Genomic DNA, 19,842 nt, shown 5'->3' on the forward strand with positions numbered 1-19,842 from the left:
TGGAAGCATATGCGATCCTATAATATTCAGTGATCGTTGTCGCGGTTGAAATCGACTCTGAAGTGATGATATTGTAAATAATAAGCTCTTTATGTTATATATGGTCGCAGCTACTATTGTATGGCCGTAGGCGCTATTTTATATTCAAGTTTCTAGAAAGCACAAGTGTTTTAAGGGCTAAAATCTCATCCACAGGGGCATCCAAATATATCAAAATTGTAAAGAATCACTATTCAGGCATTTTTCAAAATTTCCCAAAATTTTGTATAATCTTTAAGTAATATTAAAGTATACATCCTCAATTACAGAGATTACTGATAGGAAAGAATGTTCTGTAAATCCTTGTATAGATTAGAACATATAAACGACAACTAAAAAAATAAAAAATTAACATTCAAAGTCTTAACACAGTATAAATATCGACATGGAATAGGGATGGGAATAAGCGTTAGATGAGTTTCACAGAAGTCTCTTGCACAAGAGTATACTAGCAATCGGAATATGATAGAGCAGTATATACAGATTTTGTTTTCTTCCTTTGTTAACAGTTCGGTTGTTTCTTGAATTGACAAAAGTATTTGCAGTATATCTAGCGCTGGAATCAATTTAATAATTTTGACGAATGTAGTAATCTATGCGATATACGAGTAACGGATTACAAACAAAGCCTTATCGCGAAGCGTGCAATCCTTCGATATAAATATTAGAACATGGACCAGCAGGCCCATGATTAGAGCCCCCATGACACAACCAGAGACTGACATAGCTAGGCTCTGCTCAAGGCTTAAGGAATGTAAAGTGTAGTAAAGTGTCAAATTAAAGTGTATTCCTGCAGACTTTTAGCTTTCCAAACAACTATAAACTTGAACGTAAAAGTGGCGATTACAACATTTTATGGAATTCCTTATTACGTTCATGTATGCTTAAACTAGAAAAGCCATATTCATAATTATGTAAGATACTATCAAAGTTATACGATTGTCAACTTTCAAAGTAGCAGACCCCGATATAACTTCCGTTATGTGAAATATATAGCTTTGTTTTGCCTCCAATTTGTTTTGGTCAGATTTCTCTGAATTGTTGTTGTTGTTGTTGTTTTTATTTCCAAAATCAGATACAAATATTATACATAGTAAAATATACAAAATGAAATATGTATACATGTACATAGACAAAAGTCGGTGGAAAGCCCAATTCAGCAGTGTTTATAGAACACTACTGTTCTTCCTTGGGGCCCTTACACTACAATATGAACATAAAAGCGACATATAGCAAAACAGAAACAAAACATAAATACAAGTTGTTTTAAAATACCAAAGTAACAAAAAATTCTAAAATAATATCATACGCGTACACACCCACACACCCACAAACACACACACACACACACACGAAAGGTTATGCAAAAATCATTTGAATTTTAGGAAGTGTGTTAAGAAAAATTGTTAGTTATTAGGGTATGGAAGGATCTCAATGTAGTTACATTTCGGATGTATTCTGGTAGTTCGTTATATTGCGTCGCTCCCCTATAGAAGATAAAGGGATCAGGTAACTTTGTCTCAGATTCTAAAACAAAATCCTGGATTAGTCTCATGTTGCAATGATAATCATAAACCTTTAGGTCAGTCAGAAACTCCATGACTTTTACAAGCCGATCGCCTGTCTGATTATCAAGATATTTATGATTGGAAATCGAAACCAAATTTTGCGTTTGCCAAACGGTTTTCTTAACACTACAGTCTACTGGGCAAAACGATTTTTAAAACTTTTTTGAGGCACTTCTTGATCATTTTCAAGCGCGGTTTTGTTAGGGCTTCAATAGTACACCATATAACATACACAGGTATGGCGTAGGACCGTGCATTTCAGATTTAACATTGTTAAACGAGGCCTTTAAAGAATTAATAAATTAATTTATTTCTTATATTTTGATAGGGTGGCTCATTATCACCAATAATGGTAGTCTTTCATGAGGCCTTGTTAAACAAAATAAGAAGCAATAGTTAACAAAAGAAAAAAGAAACAAATAATAATAATAATAATAACTAAATCATGAACATAAAATCATATCAAACAGCAGCAAATAATAAGTACGAACATGTATAAACGTATATGCAAAGTATTTGGTATCCTTGTAATGAATGAATGAATGGTTTGTTTTGTTTTGCTTTTTCGTTTAAGGAAACGTTGCTGCATATTTATAATATCTTAATATAACATTATAATATAGACGGTAATTGTTATTTTTTTTAATCGGATGAAAGGTAACTATTAGCATATTTCGGTATGTATCAGATTAAGAAAGACATTATTAGGTATATCAAAATTGTTATATACATATTTACAAACAAAAATAGGACAGGATAATAAATTACTGGATAATATGCAAAATTAATACATGTAATCTAGTATAGCAGTTGAATGTGAACTCTTAAATAACAATAAAAATACACATTTATTCATAACTGATAATACATTTTAAGAACGAGTAATAAGAAGTCATCAAAACTAAGCAGCTGTAAATACGGTCGCAACTATTTAAAAGATAATCAACTTAGTTGCAATGTCAATACCCTACTGTACATCCCATAGAAAACATATTCCAGATTCCGTAATACGTCATTGTCTTTTTCGCGCTTTTAAAAAGGTGCCTCATAAGGATACTGAAATTATCTATGGTTGAATTTTCGGAAGTAGTTGCTATCTTTTTATAATTTTTTGTCTCTTTCTCATTTAAAAAATCAAACAAAAATGAATGGTCGGTGTGGAATGGCCTTAGCTTATAAAGGCAGTGTATATACATGTATGGCTATATTCGTGTTTTAGCATTACTTAAAGCTATTTACAATTGAATCCACAGGAGATCATAGATGGACTGTCTCTCATGTGCATCGTTTGACAAAAGGAGAACCAAATTAAACTGTAAAAACACAAATAACGTGTTCCATTTCTAATTACTTTTTGCTACTTTATCTGTACAAAGCTTTACAGTATTAAAGTGTCATGGTTATATTTAACAGATTATTGATAAAATAACAACAAATGTTGGTGCAGCAACCTTTGATGTTCAACTCTGTGTGCAGAGTCGAGTCAGGCGAAATGATTAAGTAGTATTACTATGCACTTATTTAATTAAAGCATTACATATGGCATGCATATAAAGTTTTGTCCCTGAATTATTGATTCAGTGCAATCCGTCGTGCCCATAAATTGAAGGCCAACACCGGGTATTAAGCATTCCTTGTTGATCAATTCAAGTTTACTTTTGAGTTTAGTTTTGATATATTAATCCACACAATGTCAATTCTCATTAATTCCATTTGTTACTCATTAAGATTCTCAACAAAGTCAGGTTCACGTCGGCTTAAATATACATAATTGTTTGGAAGATAGGTAAGTTTTATATGAAATTACAGAATGGTACATTATTTTTGAAGACGGCTGTCAAATTAAAAATGGCCGTCGGTTTTATTTAAGATGTGACTATTTGCATTTACAAGTTTTCAGAGATTATTTATGCTTATACCGTAGTATAAAGATATAATTTGGTATGCCAAACGTTTTAGAATACAAAACAGGTCAGTGTATAATATGTTAACAACTTTCATTTATCATTGTAGAACTTAACATGAACGAAATACATGAATATAATGATAAAGCATATACAAATCTTCCTTTTTTCTTGCTTTCATTCCAAAGCATATAATAATCAAATGTTTTAACACAACATTTTCATCTTGTTCACGCCCATGGCTATGTTTAAAGAAAAGACAATGACTCGAAGGTATAGCCTTAACATCGTAAGATTTTAAGATTCCAATAAAGTGCATAACAATATCAAAAGCAATTAATAAAGAATAAGAAATAATACAGCCTTCAGCATATAAACTCTTCCCTACCACATTAGATTTTTCAATGCCAAAACGCATAAATTGTGCTATGCAAAAGCCCGTTTAACACTTCAAATTGTGCCCTACCAATAATTGAATTAAATAAAAGGTAAATAAATCCTTTTTGCACATTCATATATTTTGGACATTTCTCTTATTTAAATTTAATTTTTCCGGGGTGTGGGGAGTTATTTAGATCTCCATTTTCACATCTTTAATTCATTTAAAATACTTCAATTTTGACTTACAATAATTAAAAACTTCTAACTCGTTGCCAGCGATTCAGTGATTTCATTAATTTTCATATTCACACAATATTGATATCATTATAATGGGCACCTAAAGAACTTGCGTGCATTTTAAACAAGGTAGATCTATAATATTATTTCATATAATTGGTTACGAAGAAACGTATAATGCGGCACCGTATTTAAAAAAAGAATGGGCACAAACAAAACAATGGCAAGTTTTATTCAGCATTAACGTCGTTATCTCCATACCAAATGTCATGCTATTATCAACATAACATTTTTTAAAGTGCACAATTCCTACCATATTCAGCACCATTCTGCTGGACTATTCAGTCTCTTCTGGGGGGTATTTAGGAAGAAAATATATCTTCTTCGAGATCCCTTGTTTAATAACTTCTGGAGTTTTATCATATTTATGGTTGAAGGTTTTCTTCCCGACTTTTCGTGTTACCTGTAGAAAGAAAATAGAGTCGGTGCATTATGAAAGGAGAGGATAAGTGCAGATAGGTCTAATATTAAATACATCGAAGTCATCAAATTGTACGAAACTATCATAATAATATATACATTAATTGATTTTAATAGTAACATAATTCAGACAAATCCAAAGTTGATTTTCGTCCAGAACTGAAATAGCGGATTGTCACTAATACTGGACCAGCCAGAGGATTAATAATGTTATTGGAAAGATGGAGAAAAACTAAAAAAGAAATTTGCATTAAATGACATGTCATGTCCCCTTTCGCTATATCGCTATAACACATGATGACACATGTAAACGCCCTCTGTCAGCAGGGCTGGGCAAATACTAGTTGGTGTGTAACAGAAAGTCAACATTGTTCCTCACTTATCCAAAGAGTTAAGATGTTAAAGTGTTTACGTTGTTCGCATTGGCGGTTGCATGCATGTGGGCGTGTTGTCGTGTGTGCGTGAGTTTTTTAAACAAACTTAATAGTCCATAATTTATATACTCTACTGCTTTAAAGAAACTTACCTGCTCTAACATGGTAGACAAGTCACTGACATGGGCATTCTTAAGGAGTTCCTTACATAGCATCTGAATGAACCTTGAACCACGGATTACGCTTCTATCTGGAACGTTTCCTGCGAAAATCGTTAGGAAACGTTAGCTGTTATTATCCTGCATGTTCAGATAAGGCGCATTTACAGAAGCCCTAAACTTAGGAATCACGTGGCTGATCGAAATACATCCTTTATCTTTTTTGTTTTATTGAAGAAACTTTTTGTGTAATGAAACTAAAGACAAAATGGAGTAAAAATCAAACAAGCCTTATAATGAACTGGAATCAAGAGAAATAACTTCCCGCTATGTATTAGAAAGGATTCTACAATAGTGGTAGATGACTCTTCATTTAAAATGTAACTTAAATAAAGGAGGAGTCGAGGGGTAGTGGTTCGTTCACTTCACTCTCAACCCAAGGGTTGAGGATTCAAATCCCATCCCGTTGCTAACGTCCTTTGGCAAGACATTAATTAAATCTCCACCCCCACCCAGGTCTGAAATGGGAACACAGTAGGATGGTACAATCAGGAAGATGTAAGAGAATTCCTGGTAAAATGTTTGAAGTTATCTAAGTACAGTGAGCGTCTATAATAATAATAATAATAATAATAATAATATGGATATTTATATAGCGCCGGTATCATTGCACCTGGATGGAATGCTCTCCAAGTTCCAGGGCGTGGAGAATGTACATATATTGTTTGCGGAAAAGCCTGAATCCAAAGACTTGTGTAATAAATACAAGATATATGAACCGCTAAAATACATCGTAGTTGCATGGTATTCAAACCCTGAATTCAAATATTACTATTATTATTAGTATTATAATTATTATTGATAGTAATGATAATAACACTCACCATTTATTAGGCGCTAAATACGGTTGTTCTAAGCGCACCATTGTCTGTCTACAAATTACCATTGAAAACTTCTAATGAACATTATGTAATAATAAAACAATAATATCATTATCATTATTAATTTTACAATCTATATTATTATCAAACTTCTTACCCGATGTTGTAGAATGGACAACGAGAAGGTCGGATGCGTCTGATATTTCCATGTCGATGTCAGCTTCAGTTTCTTCCTTTGCTTCTGCATAGGTATAATGACATGGTAAGGAAAAATATTATGGTGGAAAAACCACGGATGTGTGCATTTATTTGAATGGTGATTCAAGTATGATGGCGGGACCATAAGCTACACACTTTCTTTTCAAACGCTAAAGGCTTGTTTAGATTAGACGTGGGAAAATCACAGCCTTTTTGTTGTTGTTATGATGACGTAAATTGTCACAAGTATAATTTATGTATTTTATAGCTTCTCTGTTGCGCGCAGTTGCCATTCATTTTTCCCGTTTAATAGAAAAAGAAAATATTGTGGTCAATTAAAAATGGATCCCTGAATATTAGCGACAATCTGTATAAGCCTAAAGAAAATGAAAACAAGTGAGTGAGCCTTTTGAACAAAACGAATATGTGACGTACGGATTCGGAAGATGAGATTTATGGGACGCTTGATACAGGAAGAACACTTGGAAACCCTTGCAAATGACAGGAAAATCAAGGGAAAGAGGGCTCGAGGAAGCAAAGGAGAAGAAGATGAGTAGTTTGGTTAGAAAATTCGGAAAATTGCTGGAGAAGAGAGAATTGAAAGACCCGGGAATGAAGCACCTATAATAGAAACACAGTGATGAACAAATACCATGATCGCATCATTCGATAAATATTGACACCTTCTGAGAGAGGGAAGGGGGTAGGGGAGCATGGGACATTTATATAAAGTTAAAGACATACACTGTGAAAAGGTTGGGCAATATTTTCCATCACTCTGCCCAACGTTGTGCCAATAGCCAACCCAACCATCTATTGGGTAATATTCTGGCCAGTGGTATTGATAAACTTAAGTACATGCATAATTGTTTCGTATTTTGCCCGACAGGAGGTCAAGATTTTCCCAACCAGTAGGCTACCTTAGTCGTGCAGTTGAAGGGTCATATGTTTGCCCACATTTTGGACAAAATACGAAACAATTATAGACGTGTGAAGTAGGGTACTTACGTTTACCAATACCACTAGGCAAAATATTGCCCAATAGATGGTTGAATTGACAATTGGCACAACGTTGGGCAAAGTGTGGGAAATATATTGCCCAACCTATTCACAGTGTAGACACTTACTTTCACGGTTACCCTGGAAGAAAATCATCTTCGGTTTTCCTTTCATGTACTTCATCCTAGAAACCTTATTCTCGATAAACTTATAAGTAACCGGTTCATCAGTGCAATGAATGCCTGTCGAGGAGCCGTTTCCCATGATCACGAACACTGCAGAGGGCATGTAGTGATGGCGAGCATAACCCGCGAACGTCTCTAGCTTGTCTTGAAGGTCCTGCATAACCATTTACGAAAACAAAGCGTTTAATAGTCATTGAAGTTTAGATTAAATTTGAAGTTTAGATTTATTTTAAAGGGAACCAAAACCCTTCATACTCAGTTACTTTTATTGTAAAGTTTAAGATATTTGAATACAATCAGTGAAAATTTGAACAAAATCGGACAAGGAATAAGGAAGTTAAAGCTTTTTGACATGACTAGTTACTAGAGGGCGATATTTAATTTTATGACATCATTTGTGGACAACTCTCCATGCCTTTTGTATATCAAATTTCACAATTCTTTCGATTTCTTCGTATTTATTTGTGTTCTTGATCCGGCTTCTTAACATGTGAAGTAGAATATCATTTTTCATTCTGTACCTTGCTTTCCGGGAAGTAGATTATCGCAATAACAAGAAGGAAGGAACAACATGAAATTTGATGTACAAAAGGAATGGAGAGTTGTCCGCAAATGATGTCATCAAATTGAATATCGCCCTCTAGTGATTAGTCATTTAAAAAAAGCTTTAACTTATTTCTTGCCCGATTTCGTTCAAATTTTCACTGATTTTATTCAAATATCTTATACTTTACAAAAAAGTAACTTAGTATAAAGGTTTGGGTTCCCTTTTAACATCCAATTACATTATTGTATAAAGGGAATTTTGTTTCGTTTAAGCAAGAAGTAACCTAACTTGTTGGTTTAAGGTGATATACCCGTCTACCTTCATAAGTAAAGATTATTTTCTCTCAAATTGAAGTTACCTAGAACTCAAATTTCAACGATGTATGTAGAATTAGGCAAACTATTTATTACTTTGAATAAATGTATACATTATTGCCCCTGAAGTTGAAATAACAATTTCAATTCAATTTAATTCGAATCAACATTTCTCTCCTCCTTTTATGAATTTTATGTGATAATTTGATTTATTCTTGATATTTTGAATTTGAATTTGAATTTGTTAACAACATAACACAATGTTACAAAATGTATTCAAGTGGGTAACAAAAATAACATGTCGTATACATATCCATGTACATGGGTTAAAAAAAAGAAGAAAATATCCATAGTTGAACCATACAAATTAAGTTAATCATATATCATGTCATATCAAAACCTGTGAATTAGCTATAACTTAATAATACGTAGAGATTTGTGGCTGGAATTGAAATTCACAGAGTTCCAATAACGTATAAGTGATTCAAATAAAGGATATTTCTAAACTTAAAAACTTAAAATGTTGTTAAAGGGAGAACCAAAAGTTAGCACAAGTGCTAGTCGGGATTGGTTCTCCTAGTTTCTAAAACTGTATGCAAATTCATATTAACATTTATTTTGTCGTAATATCATATTATTTGATCCTTATGATTCATCTCTGCTTAGGAGAAATACGATTATATTATATCCTCACAGAGGTTTATTCATGAATCTTTATTGAGCAATTTTTATTGATCGATTAAGTTGTGAAATGACAACATCTCTATATATCAGTAATACATCTAATTGTCACAATCATTTAATGACGAGAGGTTAGTATTCCAACTTTGGGGGAGAAAAGTGATCAACTGCTTGACACATTTTCAATTCCAATCGCATTATTGTTTGCATGTGGGGATGGAGAACTATGGTTCGGATAGAAAATCCAATTTTATGACAAAACAAATTTGAGGCTAAATAAGATTTTAAGTTGTTTCTGTTTCACGTTGCTAAGTTATATTATTAACAATAAAAGGCCATTAGATTACTAAAAAACATGCTCTTACCTCAGCTGTCAAATCCGAATGGGTTTCGATCTCATATCCTATTTCCGTGAACACGTGTTGAATATTTCGAACGTCGACATCTGATCCCTTCCTGTCTTTAGTCATGTTAAAAAGGAACATGAGACCCTTTTCTTTATCGTCCATTTTGTAATTCTGAAATCGACAAAATATTTTTGAATTTATATATCACTGTAATATATAAAAAGTTATGTTTAACTAATTTCCTTTAACATTGATCAATTTTCAGCAAATAGTGTTCACATAATTGATTACAGAATTTATCGTTATCTTAACAAGTCCTGTGCTGATCGTAGTACACAGTCTATAACGGAGGTTTAAACCTCGACTAAGCTTGCTGGGATGTTTAACTCATCAATGGAGTACATATTGTGAAGCACACAATCCCTTAAGCACTGCCACAATTCTGTAAATCAATGAACTAACCTTATTGGCCATTATGATATAAATATTTTATTTCACGACTACATTCATTTCAGATTTTTGTAACGGAAATTTGAGTTTAATGTTTCACTTTAACACAAAAAGTAATTTGAAGAGTCACAGACGAAGCCCGGGGAACCAGGGCGTCACGCCCCTCCTTGTTTATCCGGTTACATTTGTTCTCAAAAAGTTGGTCATCAGATGTGTGGTTGCAACTGTGTGACTCCGTGATTTGTTTTCAAACTACAGGTATTAACGAAAACGACAAGGAACGGATATGTTCATGGCCCTGCAATTATCTTTACTTTTGAGAAAAGGGTACAAGACTAGCATGACTAGAGCAACATATATGGGTCAGGGTCTGGCAGGTAGTACATTACCTTATTTCAAAATTTGAAAATTCATGTCGATTTGAGGTTTGGGGAAATGACACCTCAATCTTTAGAAATATGGTTTGTTGAACTTGTTATCAATTCAATGTCCTTGTATCAAATATGAGGTTATTCAGTTCTCGTTAATGGGAATGAATTCTATCTATTCGGTTTAGTTTCATACATTGTCAGGCAATATTTTTAGAAACCTTTTCTGGGTCCAGCTGCTCCTGAGAAGGGTAAGCTTGCTTTATCGTCTGTTTGTAGAAACCGTTGCTGTCAGGCTTAACTGTGAATTTGAATACATACAGAAGTATACTTGTATATGAATACTTTGAAGAACGGCTATAATGGCAAATGCGTTATATCTCAATTTTACACACTGAGTAAGAAATTTGGACGTGTGAAACTATGTGGAGTAAACGGCAATAGATCCTAGAAGAGACGGATATCTTGGATGGACAAGTAATCATCATTATAATTGTTGACGCCTATCAATATGTTAACTTACGAAATCACTGCAAATTCTATTCAACCGCCAATTCGGGTCACGTCATTATAAAGACATCGAGAGTTGTGTGGTCGAATATAATTTGGGACTGATAAATAGTCAAATTTCTTTTGAATTGAGAAATTTTGCATCCAAGTCCATTTTAAAAGCAAGTGATGAATTAAAAACTCTTACGATTGTATATTGACAATATGTCCAAAATTATTTTGATAGCTTATGTTTTTTTAAAAATGATTTGAAAGGCAATATAAATGTTTATCCTGCATAACGCACGTACCTGCTTTATGACCTTCCTCTCTCATCGTTTGAATATCAGTTCATTGCATAATTGATTAATCAAGGGTGTGTGTGTGTTTGTGCGCGTGTTTTTGGTGCATGTGTGTGGTTGTGTGTGTATCTGCAAACAAAAGAAATTACATTTTTAATTTTGTTCATGATAGATAAATGTAAGGATTTACCTTTTACTTGTAGTTGCATGGATTCTGGGTCGCCTTCTCCTGTACGTTAAGAAAAGTTTTAAAGGAAAATAGCCTTAGAAATTCGCGGTGAAAAGTATATTTGATCTTAGTCCCTGTAAAGGGCATTAAAAGTATGATATGATGCAATATATAAATGAAACATTCTTTGTCATTTTTATTTGCCATAAAGTTTCAAGACAATTCTATTTGGTGTATTCATTTTTATAGAATTATTATTTCGGTGCTCGTAGACCTTTACGTATGTCATTTATTTGTTGGTCTTTTGATAAGCAAATTAGGCTTTAATCTAATCATATTACCCCCCAAAATTTGAGAATTATATTTTCTTTCAAAGTTTCGAATCAGATTCTATTTCGTGATGATCAAAGGCTCACCAAATACATCGTAACAGAATAGTATATTTCTTTATGTATTTGAGCGTCTTTGCCATATCAAATTACATTGTAGTCAGAGAAAAAAAAAATATGACTCCATAACAAATAAATATTTTTCATTCGTTTTCTTCTGTGAGGTATTTTCTTTTCGTTGAAGGATTGATGATGATGAGTGTTCATAACTCAACCTAGTGATGACGAGCCATCAATATAAAAATACCTTGAATCCTCCGATGTTACTTCCGACTCTAAAATATGTTGGCAGCACACACCCTATTTACTTCATTGATGTGTTTGGCTTTTGATAAAGAAATCTGAAACTATTGATAGTACCCCATAACATTTTAGCGTGATACTTTCTTTCAAAGTTGTTTTGTTTCAGATTCTATTCCGTAAAGATCAAAGGTTTGCCAAAAACAAGGTATCATATTAAAATATAACTGCATCCATTCAAACATCATCGCCATAATAAATAACATCGTAGTCATAGAAAAATCGGAAATATAACTCTATACAAATAAAACCCTGTCCATTCGTTTTGCACTCCGAGATATTTTCTTTTCTTTCCAATACTGACTATGATAAGTGTTCATAACTCAACCCAGGGATGACGAGCCATATATATCTAAATATATATAAACATACCTTGACTCCTCCGTTGGCTCCTCCTACGCCACAATACTGCACACCAAATCGCAGCCAGTATAAGAATGATAACGATAACTACTGGTACAACTGCAAATAGATTAAATAATATCGTCAACGAATCAAACTTGTCGTCGATCACTTTTCTGTTAGACTCGAAATACTTAAATGTTAAATCACCATTTCGATCAAATTAGATTAACACTCTTAACATTCTGGATCCTACAGCATAAATGTTGATTCTACACGTAGACATAACATGGTAAAAGTGTTGATCTGACATTTTTTAAAAAAAGTGGTCAATCCTCAGCCCTTTAAAATTGTGATTTCACACTACAGTTTTCAGAGTGCATGATGAGCAGTTAAAACCACGTTTAATGTTTTCTTATGCGGTGAAACCCGCTTACATTCAGTCAAACGTCATCTGAAATGAGTGAAATTAAGTTCAATGTATAATATCCAACATTTGTGCGGATACTGTTTACTGATACCACAGGTGACAACAGTTTTACATTGTTTATCAACTGTCGAATACTGGTCGAATAAAAAGACAACAAAGATATTTCGTCTTGAATTCTTACCAACTCCACTCAGAGATAAAGTGGTAGATCCTATAAAGGTCACGGTCACAGTCACTGTTTTTTGGTCTTGCGATCCCGGGATATCAGAAGCGACACAAACAAAGGGACTTTCACTCGGTTCAGCGACGATGGAGATTGACTTGCTTTTCGTCCCGTCCATGTTAACATCTTCCTTGACATTAGTTGCATCCATCTGTTTAGATCCGTGTGAGAAGAAGAGATCGATGTCTGGAAAGTAGCTTGAGGCTGAGCAGGTGATGGTGATGTTATCAGAGGTTGAAAGACTACAGGTTTGTTCGGCATCATTTGGAAGTATTCCTCGACATTCATCGATAAGGGGAAAGGGTTCCATCGGAGGAGCTGAAAATGAAATAGTACACTATGACTCTATCAAGGAAAATCATGTCTTCATGTAGGAGAACTGTCATGTAACACACAAAGCTATTTATTCTAATTTAAATTTTCAGCTTGAATATATAACTATAACTATTAATATAAAGGTAAATATTGTAGTATATGAAAAATGATATTTTTCTTCCATCTATACTTGTTACATTCAACAACTATCATGATAACATGCAGGGGTAGTGTTACTTTACAGCATGGAGACTGTTATGAAATAACCCTCTTTAGGATTATTTCTCAGTCATACTTCAAAATGTACACAGAATGATATGCTTACCAAAGACGTTTACTTCTGTGAAATTGTGGATCAGGATTCCTTCGTAGTTTGTTACTATGCATGTATACGTTCCTTGATCTGAAACTGTAATGTTTCTGATGATGAGAGAGAAGTCATCGTTCATATAGCAGACCCCGTCAAGAACGCATGTCCCGGAAGTGGATCCCCCTTCCACCCATTTGATCAGGTTGGATGGCCTCGTGGACTCACCTCCTATCGTCCAGTTAACGGAAGATGGCGCTCCATAAAATTCGCATTTTAGAGCAAGCTCATCTCCTTTCTCCACATTTTTTTGTAAGTCGGTATACACAAAACCATCTGGTATAGCACAATTCACACCTGCATTAAAAAGGAGGAAATAAGTGATTTGTTTAATTCGTGACGTAATAATGTTATTCCATAAAGGCAACAAATAGCTTACTTGCAAAGAAACAGCATCTGGAAGTTATTAGCAATGACACCTTACAGAACCAACATATTCTAAACGCATCATGTTGTGTAGCAGAACCGTAATAAATACCGTGATATACGAATATATTCTAAAGCTAGATATAATCGCAATGAAATTTTTCGTCATTGCATTGTTTTCGTTTACATTCTTCTATATTAATATTCTTCTGGTTCTTGTTCTCGTCCGGAAATCTCATTCGTTTTGCACGTAGCGCTTGTTATTCTCTAGTTATTTCCTTTCCACAAGCCAGATTCCTTTCAAACTTCGTAGTGCAATCTAGGTCACTACATTCCCCCCCCCCCAAGTACTCATGCGTAACAGTCCAGACGTCCAGTTGTCCGATTCTTGTCCGTTTTAAGGCCTTTCTTTCTTCCTTCCTATCTTCACTATCCTAGATCCTACAGACTTTTAACATATTCCTCTAGATCGTCCGAGAGATGTTTTTTTTTTTCATCTGCGATGTATAACCTCAACTTTAAAATGCCAACTTCATACTCGATTTTCAAATCCGGAACCTACTCCATCAAAAATCTCTAAAATTCTTGAAAAATGGACGCCTAAAAATCTAAAATTGTCACAACTTTCTCATACCAATTCCGTTTCGTCTCAATTTCTCACAGTATCCTTATCTCATAATTGTACATAACCATGCCATATTTCATGCTCAAATGGCTATGCAAAAAAGAAGAAGAAGCGCCCTTTAAAGTTCAGGGAATTTGCTTTCTTTCTGTGGCCGTAGCTCTATCGTGTCCGGCCAAACCCGTGCCCTTTTTTTTGGATATAGATACTAATATGACGTCACACGTATGACGTCACACGTATAGCAGTCCACTATTTCTGCGTACAAATCTAAAAGTCCCTAATACTGCTTCTTTTAGGGCGGTTACTTATGCCGCCATGACTGGTTTAGATAACAACGCTTCTTTTATACGTGTTTCAATGGCACATTGTCAAGTTCTATTGTTCCTGTTTCAGTCGACTGACCAGTTGGTTTACCTTAGGACAGGGAGGGTTCTGGTAGCCCCCCCCCCATGCTTCGACCACCTGTTCGAATAGACTCCTCGTGTCCTTCATCGGAATTCATGGTGGCTATTTTATCGACAAATTTCGTTTAATAATTAGGTGGCATAATCGATTTGATTACCTTTCAATCGTCCCATCACTATGACAATTTTTTTTAAAACAATGTGGCGAAAATATATCGAGCCACGAAGTCCAATAAAAGAGTAATTTTAGTCGTAATATATACTGTGGTTATTACCATGATAATAGCTGTTCTATGACAATTATATACATGCGGCGGATAAGTTGCATCTCAATTAGAGTAGTCACATGAGTAGACACATGAAGTATCATTACATGCAATGCACCTGCATACATCGGGCCGCCTTTTCTTTTAACGGGACGACAATGATCTGAATTTCATTTCACCTAAGCATGAAGTCAACAGCAAACAAGGCAGTTGAAGTTACCGCGTAGAGGTGAGCATCATTAGGGATGATCAAACCCAAAGCCCCGAAGGATAGTGAAACACTTTGCACTTAATAATATTGACAAATACTATTTATAAGAATCTATTATAAAAAACGACATATTTGTTGGTATCTTATATAATGGTGTTATATTTTTAATCGCAGAATGTGGAGCACCAGGATATTATATGCTAAAACGGATAGCTCAAGACCAAGTTACTTGGAGAGACACTTGATGTAGAATTCCTTTTGGGTCACTGAACCTGTCATACTGACAGATCACTATTGATGATGATATTACATAATTTTGTTTTTCCTGAGAGCAAAGAAATAAGATATATCATACCTTATTATTGATGTAAACGGCTTTACATAAAGTAGTACACCCCTGTATATACTAAGGAGGTGGGTTGAAATACGGTCAGGGAAATACAAACATAAAACTTGACCTGAATTTATTAGGAATATCCTTTGTTGTCGTCGTGTTTTTGGCTGATTTCGACAGTAGTTTTTATGGTTGTTATACTTGTTTTTAAGTCTGTTTCTGTTTACTGCTTGTCACCTACTATGCCCGGGCCATTATTATAATCATTATTAGTATTTATAACCAATTTGTGACTTGAATATTTAAACACCTATTAGTAGTACTCTCACTTTCCATATCAATCGTTAGAGAGATAAAATCTGACATAATTAACATGTTTCAAGGGTATAATTAAAAAAAAAATCTATATTTAACCACAATTACACACGGATAGCTGAACATCTCGCAAATAAGCAGATTTTTTCCCGAAATAAGCGACTTAAAAACACAAACAAAAGGTGAGGAATCTACTGTTGAATGATTATGTTGAGTTGAAATATGTACAGCTTATTTTGATAGAGCAAAACTTTTACCTTTTGTAAATCATAAAGACCCTTTTTAGTCGATAAAACATACCATTAATACGATCCAAAGTGCACGATTACAAACATCAAAATGAAATAATTTCTCACCGTAGGAGGAAGCACCCCTCCAACACTTTTTTCATTGCTTGCTTCGCCCCCTCACTCGTCCCTGTGATGCCACTTCAAAGATGCCCCTTGTCTAATAAATAATTAACTAGCAAGGGAGTTCAGAACGTGGATTAATGACAAATTTGATGCGAATGATCCAGTATACATGCAGTTATCAACTAAATTATTCATACCCTTATCAAGCTTTGTAATTTTTGAAGTTCTTGATAAAATGTTTAAATTCAGATCTAAGTTTTGTTTGAGAGTGTGAAATATTAAAGCTCATATCGTATTGTATGCAACAGAGGTCCTCATTCAACCAGCCTACCTTTTATTCTTTAGTAATGAAAAACACACAAATGGAAATATTCTCAAGGGGTAAGACTATTTGTTAGTCTGTTAATATTTCGCTCGAATACACATCTCTGTAAACCTTCTGAAGTTTTAATTGATTTTCATTTGTGCAAGTAAACGTAAGAAATAAGATGTTGTATCGTGTGCAAATAGCCAAACCTTACCTGGAGTATACTCTATAAATAAACACTCTCCTTACTCTTCACAGACCGTGATAAACAAAACATTGAATATGAATATAATCCAAACAGAGCCGTTCCACATTGCATTCAAACACAAACATAATGGAGAAGGTGAATACAAAATATCGCAGATTATGAGCATAAAAAATGAGAGGGATATACAGAGTGAGTCAGAAAAAATGTCCCACTTTTCAAAAGTTGTATTGTTTGAAGTATGAATATTTAATCATGGGTTTCATGATATGTCTTGATAAAGTTATCCTCCCAGTACATTTAGGTATCATTTTTATTTGAATATCTGCATGCATGACTGAACATCAGACAATCTTCACAAGACTGCCAGATCTCACTTGCGCCAAGTTGCTGGGTGAGGAATAAAATATTGTTTTGAACAAAGACAGCCAGACAGTAAAAAAAAAACACACACACACAGGTACACACACGCACACGAATAGGCACACGCACAAGCACACACGGATATCCACACACCAACAAAAGACATAGCTATCGATTGATAATGTACTTACGTATTGAGATAGCACATTTGATTCATGAGCACTTCACGTTGTTGTTGATTATAATGATAACGATTAAAAAGATGACAATAATGATGATGATGATATGATAGTGGTAGCGGGAAAGATTGTCAGGGCAATGCCACTTAAACATTCAGCGATCTTGATAAAAATGAATGCTTAATCAGAAAAGGGGAAATTATGAAACAATTGTTACCGTGTGTTTTGTGTGTGTGCGTGTGGGTGAGTTTGTGTGTGTCTGTGTATGCGTGTGCGCGCGTGTGTGATGCGTGCGTGTGTGTGTGCATGTGTGTGTGTGTCTGTCTGACTAACTTTGTTCAATGCACTGTTTTATTCCTCACCCAGTATCTTCGCGCAAGTGAGATCTGTCAGTCTTGTAAAGATTGTCTAATGTTCAATCATGCATGCAGAGATTCAAATGAAAATGGTACCTAAATATACTAGGAGGATAACTCTATCAAGAGATACCATGAAACCCATAAGTAAATATTTATACTTCAAACAATACAACTTTTAAAAAGTGAGACATTTTTTCTGACTCACTCTGTAGATGTACAAGCATGGAACACTTTTGTACAAGCATGGTTATACCAGACATGTGTCTAACTTGCATTATTACTTTTGATCGTAGAATGATACCCAGGTGCCTTCTTTTTATGAATACAACATAACATGGTCCGTTTGATCAGATACCTCCAGAATGTATTGTCTTCCTGGGCCTCATCCGAGGCTTCATAAAAACGTTTAGAATTTACTTTGTGAAGACCACAAGGGTACAAAAGACTTGTTTGTTGTTGGTACAATTGAAAGCATTTCATAAAAGTGAAGTAGTCAAACAGGTAGTATACCCTGGAGCCGCCCACTCGGTTTGGTTCAACGTCTATGTTCTTAACCTACAGAATGCATTTCACATGCTCTAGTAGGCGGAGACCAAAAAAAATATCGCCCATTTATTGTTATATTAGGCTATGCATCGCTTGTCTCCCACGCTCAAACAAGATCATTTGTCAAAATTGAATGCAGATCATGTGAGTGAAGGAAATGTAGAAGCGCGTCAGATGCTGACAATGAACTGGTAGTTTTTTACTTTTTCAAAACATATACAAATAAAGGATCTCTATTTCTGACTATCTCTCTCTCTCTCTCGAATGCTAAAAGCAATATCTTTTACTGGGTATTATATGTATCTGAATATAGTCCGACCTTAGTAGAATAGTCTGGGATCGTTTGATTATGGTTTTATATTTAATGATGTAAGAACGAAGCGTACTTTCAGATTTAAAGGGACTTGGTAGCATGTATGAGAGAAAATGGTGCTAAGGTAGTGACTTCAATGCTAGATGTAGAATTTAAAATAATCTGAAAGTTTGAGTGAAAACAAACCATTATTAATGATATAAATTGGAAAAACTGAACTGATCGATACCTTAATTCTCCCAACTATAGTGACTTCAACGCTAGATGTACAATTAAAGATAAGCTGAAAGTTTGAGTGACGTATTCATGGATTTCAGCAAAGCATTAATTTGACACTCTATAAGCTACAGTCCCATATACGTCCCGGACCGTCCCGGACCATCCCGGACCCCATCCGGGGTGATCCGGGATTCGGTCCGTGTTGACACCGTGTTGGCACCGGGGTGGTCCTGGATGGTCCTGGATGGTCCTGGATGGTCCTGGGCGGTCCGGGAGTCGACCCCGGATGTTTTTGACGGTCAAAAACTGCCGGGGTGGTCCGGGACGGTCCGGGACAATAGTTTGATCCGGGGTGATCCGTGTAGCCACCGTGCTGGGTCCGGGGTCATCCGTAGTGGCGCCGGGGCGGTCCGTGTTGATCCGTGGCAGTCCGGGAGTGAGTTATTGACCGCCCAGGACCATCCAGGACCATCCAGGACCACCCCGGTGCCAACACGGTGTCAACACGGACCGAATCCCGGATCACCCCGGATGGAGTCCGGGATGGTCCGGGACGGTCCGGGAGGTATATGGGACTGTAGCTTAAAAGCATCACACTTTTTTGAACAAAACATCCCGGACCATCCCGGATCGCCCCAGACCATGGTCCGGGATGGTCCGGAGTGGTCCGTGCTCGTCCGTGCTGGTCCGGCTTTATATGGGACTGGGGCTTAACAATTCAATTCTTATACGTTGATTGGAATATCATGGATTGAGGGATGTTGCAATAATACAGTTTAAACATTATTTGACAATTATAAAGCAATACGTATATTATGTTTCAAGTGAATCAAAATTAACGTCCATAGAATGCGAGGTACCATGGTTAAATCCTTGGCTCGTTGTTATATTTGATATACGTAAATGCTATCTTTTTTCATCAAATGAGTAACAATCTATACTAATTGAAAAATTAAAAGTTGATGATATGGACGTTCTACAAATTGCACTTTTTATGTTCCGCTTACGAAGCGGTCAACTACCTTCATACTCTCCCCCAC

General features: G+C 35.2%; 1 protein-coding gene across 1 annotated transcript; it reads right to left on the reverse strand.

Annotated features, from left to right (window-relative positions):
- Positions 1 to 4,069: 4,069 nt before the first annotated feature.
- LOC100893613 (caspase-3-like) lies at positions 4,070 to 13,700 on the reverse strand. The gene is made up of 9 exons (XM_030978765.1): positions 13,396 to 13,700; positions 12,714 to 13,073; positions 12,133 to 12,222; positions 10,333 to 10,412; positions 9,312 to 9,464; positions 7,348 to 7,558; positions 6,180 to 6,263; positions 5,136 to 5,245; positions 4,070 to 4,592 (listed from the first exon to the last, which is right to left on the reverse strand). The coding sequence occupies exons 1-9, from the start codon at positions 13,517 to 13,519 to the stop codon at positions 4,467 to 4,469; spliced, it is 1,338 nt and encodes a 445-aa protein (XP_030834625.1). The 5' UTR covers positions 13,520 to 13,700; the 3' UTR covers positions 4,070 to 4,466.
- Between the last annotated feature and the right edge of the window lie 6,142 nt (positions 13,701 to 19,842).

The sequence above is a fragment of the Strongylocentrotus purpuratus genome, unplaced genomic scaffold, assembly GCF_000002235.5.
Source record: "Strongylocentrotus purpuratus isolate Spur 01 unplaced genomic scaffold, Spur_5.0 spur5_scaffold_1, whole genome shotgun sequence".
Lineage (NCBI taxonomy): Eukaryota > Metazoa > Echinodermata > Echinoidea > Camarodonta > Strongylocentrotidae > Strongylocentrotus > Strongylocentrotus purpuratus.